Genomic DNA, 8,367 nt, shown 5'->3' with positions numbered 1-8,367 from the left:
ATGACAGATTAAACTGCTAGGCCATAATTATCATCTGAACTTACATAAAATTGGATGTATATTGAGTTACAATTTACATGAAATCGAGTATATATATTATATAAGTTACATGAAATTAGATATAATTCTGTATATCCGTCTCTTTTGTCACATGAAAATAGACGTATGAAGTATGCATTCAGTTTTATGTACGTTTCGCAATTCATCCAAATAAAAATGGATGACAAAATAAGTTTTGCTTTGGATGGTAATGGAATATCATAAAGTGATTGTGACATGAAACAAGCACTGATTAAGGCTGGCTAGACACGAAATACTGTGAACTTTTGATCTTTGGTTTTGGAATTTGTTTGGTGCTAAAAAGATTTGAATATCCGGGAATGTCTACTTTTTTGGCCAGCTAGGGTTTTCTTTCCGTCGGACTATATTACAAAGTGGAATAAAAGGCTGGTTGAATTAAGTGGGGACTTTATCAGGGTCAAAACATAAAGTCTTTGAGTGATTAATACAAGTTGATATGTGAATTAAGAATAATGTTCTTCAGGCTCATTGCATGTTTAACTATTTGGTAATTTCTTGCAACTTTCTTTTTGTCAAAGCAACTTTTTTCTTTTGAGATACAAACAATGTTTGGTTAGGGACAAATACTAAGCTCGTATTCTACACGAATCGTTTATGATGGTGAAAAAAAATCATATTCAATTTCTATTGTTAATGAATCACATGATAGTAGAGAGTATATATTTTTTTCTTTTGGGTAATTTTTTTTTTTTAAACCGAAGATAGAATAAATTAAAGGCGAATAGAAATGTTTACATCGTGGGCTAGAACATTAAACAAAAACTTCGGCCCAATACAATCCCAAACATAATCACCACCTTGCTGCAAGGCAAACTTCGCCACCGAGTGAGCCGCATGGTTGCTCTCCCTAGGTACAAACGAAAATGTCATTGACATTAACCTCTGTACTAGAATCTCGATGTCACCAAGGATGCATTCGATGCTGTAGTCTTGTGGAGAGACCTTTCTTAGCATCTTAATGATAACTAAAGCATCAGATTCAATTATCACCTTATCAAAACCATTTTCAATACAAGCCATCAGAGCACTCCGAATAGCACATGCCTCAGCAGCCGCCGCACTATGACAAAAACCAGTTCCCGATCCTCCAGCAAATTGAAGCAGACCCGCAAAGTCGCGGCCCACCCATCCAACTCCAGTTCGCATTGAAGATCTGCACCAGGCCGCATCGGTATTCACCTTGATGGTTCCAAAATTTGGTTTCTGCCACCGAAGCTGCGGACGCTTCTCCATCTTGTGGGGTTTGGAAATCAGATGACATTCACCCTCTGGTTTTAGGGACAGAGCCTCACGTTACTCAGAAATATTCTTTCCCCATAGAGTCATGACTTCCAAATGTTGTCTATGTACACCATTAAATACCACTTCATTTCTATTCTTCCAGAGACGCCACAGACCAAACGCAACCTCCTGGAGAATCTCCTCTTTCTTTTCCATATTCTTGATTCTGGAACATATTTTATCCCAACTCTCCAGGAAGTCGGCACCGGCCAACTCATGAGAATTTATGTGTAGAGGAGAACAAAACCAGAAACGATGGCTAAATTCACAATGGAAGAATAAATGATTTTCCGATTCATCAAAAGTGTGACATACCCCACAGATGTTTTCGACTCGTATTTGACGGCGTTGCAGGTTGTGTCGCACCGCCAGAGCCTTGTTGCAGCACTTCCATATGAAAAATTTGATTTTGTTGGGAACCTGCAACGTCCAAATCATTTTCCATATCAACTTGTTCTTTCGGTGCTCACTAGGCGCACCCCGTCCATTCCTGCCCAGGGCGCCATTCTCCATCAAGCTCATTGCCACTCCATATCCAGTTTTAACAGAGTAATCTCCATTCACCGTATAATGCCAAACTAATCTGTCAAGGCAGCCAGATTTGCTTAGGGGTATACTTAAAATTTTCCTAGCTTCATCCCGGTTGAAACCGGCCGAGATGACCTCTTCTTTCCAAGATTTTGAGATTGGGTCAATCAAGTCCCGGACCTTGATTTCTTCTAGACTATCCAACGGGTTAGCCAAGAAGGTGGTAGGTGTCGGTAACCACGGATCCTTTCGGATATTTATGCTTTTCCCGTCTCCAACCCGCTATCTAACACCATGTTGAAGGATCATACGACCTTCAAAGATGCCTTTCCATCCCCACGAAGTGTTTCTCCCTCTTCCAGCTTCCTTGAATCCCTGGGAAATATTTATCTCTTAAGACAGTTGCAAGTAGGGAAGTGGGGTTTTGGATCAAACGCCAACCAATCTTAGCTAGGAAAGCCAGGTTAAAGCACTGGATATCCTTAAATCCCAAACCACCGGCCAATTTTTGTTTCATTAGCCGATCCCATGAAATCCAGTGACATCCCCTTTTCTGGTCATTGCCTCTCCACCAGTAGCTCCGGACTGCTTTCTCCACATCCCTACATACCCCAATGGGGAGTTTGAAGCAACTCATGGAAAAATTTGGCAGAGCCATAGCAACTGCCTTTACCAGGACTTCCTTTCCAGCTTGGGATAGGAATTGCTCCGACCAACCTGCTAACCTGGCTTCGATCTTATCTCGAATCTCCGCAAAGACCGCTTTTTTGGAGAGTCCAAAATCGGCCTGCAGGCCAAGGTATTTCCCGAAGCCATCCTTATATGGTATCCCCAGCGTATTTCCGATCCTCTTCTTAGTCCTTTTAGAAGTCGAAGTTCCAAAGAAAATCGAACTTTTGGACAAATTAATTTCCTGCCCAGATCCGCTAGCATACACTTTCAGGATATCTGCCACACCTTGGGCCTCCTCGACCGTAGCATTCCCAAAGAGGACCGAGTCGTCTGCGAAGAAGAGATGGGTAAGAGGAGTCCCGTTAGGTGTAAACTTGTAGCCGTGAAGGGTTCCATGCTCCATCCCTTTCCTGATCAAACTGGAGAAGCCCTCGGTGCAAATTAAGAAAAGGAAAGGAGATAAGGGAACCCCTTGTCTCAAGCCTCTCTTCGGTTGGATGTAACCCGTCGGGGAGCCATTGATGAGGATACTAAAGGATACAGTAGAAATACATTCTTTTACCCTGTTGCAGAACATCGGCGCAAACCCCAATTTCGACATCATGGAGAGAAGAAAATCCCACTCTACACGGTCATAAGCCTTTGCCATGTCCAACTTGATGGCCATTCCTTTCTGAATATCTTTGCTTTGATGGTTCAGGGAGTGAAAGAGCTCGTGAACCACTAGAATGTTGTCCTGAATTTGCTTCCCAGCGACAAAAGCAAATTGATTTTCGCCAATCACCTTCGGCATTATCTTTTTGAGTCTGTTGGTTATCACCTTTGCCAGGATCTTGTAGATAACATTGCAGAGGGCAATAGGTCTGAATTGTGTCATGTTCTTTGGACATTTAACCTTGGGAATGAGAACTAAATTTGTGTGGTTTATTTTCCTCAACATTTTTCCAGAGTGCCAAAAAGCTTTGATGGCCTTCACCACATCCTCTCCCACTGTCGTCCAGTGATCTTTATAGAAACATCCAGAGAATCCATCAGGCCCCGGGGCTCTTTCGGAAGGAATTTGAAAGGCCGCCTCCTTGATTTCCTCATCAGTGATAGGTGCCACAAGTTCACGATTGTCCTCCGGTGACACCCTGGTCTCCATACAGTCTTCTACATCCCTGATTTGGCTGGGCTTACAGGACTGAAATAAATCAGTGAAATAAGAGTTGGCAATATCACAGATATCTTTGTCACAGTCATGCCACTTCCCATTGGAGTCCTCCAGACCCTTTATCTGATTGTATCTCCTTCGTTTCAAAGTTTGAGCATGAAAGAATTTTGTGTTTTTATCTCCCTCTCGTAGCCACTGAACTCTGGATTTAGCTTTCCAGTAGGCTTCTTCGTTTCTAAGAGCAGACCGAAGATCTCTTTCTTTCAGTTTGACCTCCTCAGAGGCAAATTGATTAGACGTGTAAGCCCTCCTTATCTCTTCTTTCAATTTATCAATGGCTTTTTTTTAATTTCTACCCCTGCCTTGATACCACGCCTTAAGCCTCTTCCTAAGCATTTTTAATTTTTCACAGATCCGGAAAGCATGGGAGCCACCAAGATTACCTTCCCATTCATGTGCCACAAGCTCCCGACATTCCTCCAGTTTGCTCCAGTTTGTAAATATTTGTACAATGTAGCACTTTGATATTAGCGATGAGCTTGTACTTCAATTAGCTAAGAGTATATTGTCCATACATTTGTGGTTGCGTTTTCTGATGAAATTGAGGTTCTACCATAAAATCAATTGGCAATATGGGAAGTAGCCCAAGACCATATAAGCACATAGCAAACCTTGTCCCTCACCGATGTGGGACAACTCTCAACACACCTCCACACGTGTAGCGGATTTTCAAGCCTACACGTGGACAACAACTGAGTGACGTGGAGGGCGTGTGGCCGTTGGGTTTCACACGTGGATAACCTTGCTCTGATACCATGATGAAATTGAGGTTCCACCATAAAACCAATTGGCAATATGGTGAGTAACCCAAGACCATATAAGCACATGATAAACCTTGTCCCTCACCGATGTGGGACAACTCTTAACATTTTCGACTTCCACATTCCCTAACATCCAGGGTTTAGGGCTTAATCAGAATTTAAAATTGAATATTCCTACATTCCTTCTTCAGGATTCAAGATTGTGGGATTTTTCATATTTTCATCTGCAGGACAAACCACACACAGCATAAAAGAGTTGTTAATTGAGTACTTTGAGGATGATCATTGCAGGTATAGAGAGGACTGAAATGATCCCTTCAAAATATGCTTTATTTGGGAATCTTATCCTTTCTCTCTAGGCACTTCAGAACTAAACTAAAATAATTTTACCCTGGCTAGCCTGCTTCAAGCTTTGCAATTATAAAAATAAGAAAAGACTACTTTTGTTTTTGACAGGAAGAAGATTGAATTACTAGCAAACATTTCTGTCCACTTTTATTTAACAAAATGCTTTTGCAGGAGTACAGCATGCATTTTATCCTCACAAGCTCACAAGTTCTCCCTCAATTTTGTATCACATCTCTCTCTCTCTCTCTCTCTCTCTCATGTAAATATATTATTTGATTCTTTATCTCTGTCATTCTTGATCATTTCTAGATTCCTCTGCCATTTTTAATTAGTTTCTTATATAAATTGGTTTATATATGTTGGCCTGCCATTTGCATCTTTAACTAAAACCGATAAAGCTTTCAGGGTTTCAGCAACTCTCTACATACAGTTACAAACAGCCTTTTACTGTAGTCAATTAAAAAATGGAGAGCATTTAAAAAGAAAAGAAATTGAAAATATAAGCTGCAACGTACACACCATCTAAGCTTCACTAATTTTGGTGTCTCACTCTTTAGGACCAACTTGTTTAACTTTCTTTTGTATAATACTTTTTTTGTTGAATTGTTATTTAATTAGAATGTGTAATTTTATTATGTGTATATATGTAATACTACAAGACAATATATGATATTAATGGCGGTGAGCAAAATATAGTGTACCCTAGTTCTTCACTAAAAACCCCCTACAATTATTTTTTCATAGTGAAAAACACTAAAAATACACCACTGAAGGGACAAAAAAAACTCTTGAACTCAAATGTTATTAGGAATCCAATATTGTTATTGCGGTAATTCATGATTTTTATTCATTCTTTTTAGAGTTTGATTCTTGAACTAGTATCTTTTATTAACATTAACAATTGTTAGAAGAACTACACTGATTAGGTATAATCTCATTCTCTTAGTAATCATGTGACAAAAAATTCATGGCTAAGCACGTCTTCAAACTTTAAAGGTATGTGACCATGCATTCTTCAGTCATCTGCTTCCCTAACTACCCCCTATGACGAAGTAAAAAATTTTGAACTCAATATTAAAAAGAGTAATACTAGGAAGACTAAATTTTATAAACTAAATGACATGAAAATTGATAATTAAATTATTAGTTAAACTTTGATAAACTTTCCCTATTAGAAATGTAGAATTTTTTTGAGGTAAAATATTAGACATGTAGAATTAGAAGGTACGGTTTGGAGGAAGTTGATTGGGATGTAGGAACCGAGGGGTCCAACAAGTGTTGCAGGAGATTCCCTTTTCCTTATAGAAAATGCAAAAATCTTTTCTTAGAGAACAGGAGCTGGGGGACTTGAAAAAGCTACCACACACCAAAGGCCTTCATGATAATAATTCCTCGATATCCATCAGGAGAGAGAGAACAGCGATGGCTCACAATAGCAATAGCTTGGATTTTTGTTCAAAGTTTCAACACAAGAACCAAACAGCAATCATGATGCTCTCCTCCTTGCCCTTCCCTCTGACTCTCTACCACCATCATTACCCCCTCACCCCCACCTTTATCATCATCATCATCACCACCACCACCACCATGCACCAACCCCACCACCACCATCATCATCTCCAACATTACTCATCACCTGCAGGAAACCTACTTCTAGTTCTGCTATTACTGCTGCCAAAACAACAAGCAGCAGCCGATCAAGATCAACAGCAAGAAGAAGAAGAAGAAGCAGAAGAAGAGGAGGAGGAGGAGGAGGAGGAGAGAACTGGCATAGGCTTTCACTAGTACTGCTACTTCTTAGTTCTTACATATGAGATCAAAACTCTACTTATTGTATGAGTAGGGTTTCTCCGACAAAAGGGTTTTCTAACTCTTTGGCTCAAGGGGAATCAAGCGTCTCGGTCCGATCATTTGCTAAATCAACCCTAGCAAATCCACATATACCTAGCTTGTTCTGAATTTTTGGCTACCAGCTAGTTCTGAATCAAGTGTTTCTCTTCACTTTTAATTATCCCTTTTAATTAAGTAATTAAAGTTATTTTTCTTTAATTAACATGTTCAGATGTGCTACTTCTACTCGTATCTAATTAGTAGTCTTGCTGTGTAGATGATTCAAAACATGTGAGAGCATGATAATTATTGCAGTTCGCTTCATTTTGTCTGTAAGATTTTGTTTGCATACTGTTGAGTGTTTATAATTAATGATTTGATCTTATTAATTATTATTTTATTTTACATATTCTGAAAGAGTTTCCATTAATTTCTCCTTTTCTAACTTCAGTGGAATCAGTGCCTCGCTAGTTGTTATTCCCAGTACTACAAGCCGGCCTGCAAAATAGTGCATGGATATTTGTTAAACTAGCTAGCTAGGGTTTGGTTAAGTTGGTTTCTCTCATACTCTCATGGCAGCTGTATGTTTAATTAGATTAATCGATTTAATGTTAATTTAAGGAGTTCATATAATTAAAACATGCATGCTAGAGTACTAACTTGGATAGCCGTGTTACAAAGACATCTTGTTGTCAGCAAGAGTTTTTTTTTTTTTTCTATTGGTTTTTACATATTAGGTTACAATACCGAATGAGAAGTATTCTGTGTAACATGCGTAACACTATGGGGCTCGTTTGCTTTTAAAATGATTAAAAGCGTTTTTAAAAAAAATATTTTTGGGTTTCAAAAACACTTTAAATGCTTTCTGCAAGAAGCATAAAATGATTAAAAGTGCTTTTAGAAAAAATATTTTTAGGTTTCAAAAGCACTTTAAATGCTTTATGCAAGAAGCATCAATTACGTGCTTCTTCCAAGAAGCACTTTAAGTGTTTTTTCAGGATTTACTTGCATCTTTACTAATGATTGGTTCTAAAAATATTTTTACGAAAAACGCTTTCAGTCATTTCAAAAGCATATCCAAACAAGCTCACATATTACTTATATAGATATATAACCCTAAAAGGATACGTCCATCATAAGCCATCATAAGCCTATTAGGAATCCTCATGCATCTATACTTTCTTTAATTAGATCCTAAATATAATAGAAACCATTTTGCCCACATTACTCCAAATCACTAAACCTTCGTGGGCACTGAATATGCTAATTAGTTAATATTCCAAATCCCAATTAGATTTCCAAGCAATTCATGAGTGACTAGAAGACCACATTAGACACTAATGAGAGTTCTCCTATATGCGGTGCTAGGAGAAATATATTCCAACATTTAATTAACATGGATTTTCATGAGACTGATTCGGTAACTTAACATTATAACATAATTAAGTAAACACAACTTTGTTGATGCACAAAACCGGAGGGTCTTGGAACAACGTAAATCCGACCGTGAATCTGTAAGAAAGTAAAGAACACAAAATGTATCGTGGTTCACCCCAATGTTTGGGCTACGTCCACACTGATGTTGATTGTATTTCTGTGTAACTGTATGTATGGATTACAAGTGTGAGGGGGAGTCGTCCAAAGAAAGAGAGA

At 38.7% G+C, this 8,367-nt stretch overlaps 1 protein-coding gene across 1 annotated transcript; it reads right to left on the bottom strand.

Annotated features, from left to right (window-relative positions):
* Positions 1–792: 792 nt before the first annotated feature.
* Positions 793–1,314, bottom strand: LOC139191263 (uncharacterized). The gene has a single exon (XM_070811840.1). The coding sequence runs from the start codon at positions 1,312–1,314 to the stop codon at positions 793–795; it is 522 nt and encodes a 173-aa protein (XP_070667941.1).
* Positions 1,315–8,367: the final 7,053 nt, after the last annotated feature.

Source organism: Malus domestica, chromosome 14 (genome assembly GCF_042453785.1).
Source record: "Malus domestica chromosome 14, GDT2T_hap1".
Taxonomy (NCBI): Eukaryota; Viridiplantae; Streptophyta; class Magnoliopsida; order Rosales; family Rosaceae; genus Malus; species Malus domestica.
This window is presented reverse-complemented; position numbering and strand designations above follow the sequence as displayed.

Excerpts from the sequence above, each read along its gene's own strand:
- LOC139191263 (XM_070811840.1), bottom strand. The coding sequence starts at position 1,314 with ATGGAGAAGCGTCCGCAGCTTCGGTGGCAGAAACCAAATTTTGGAACC.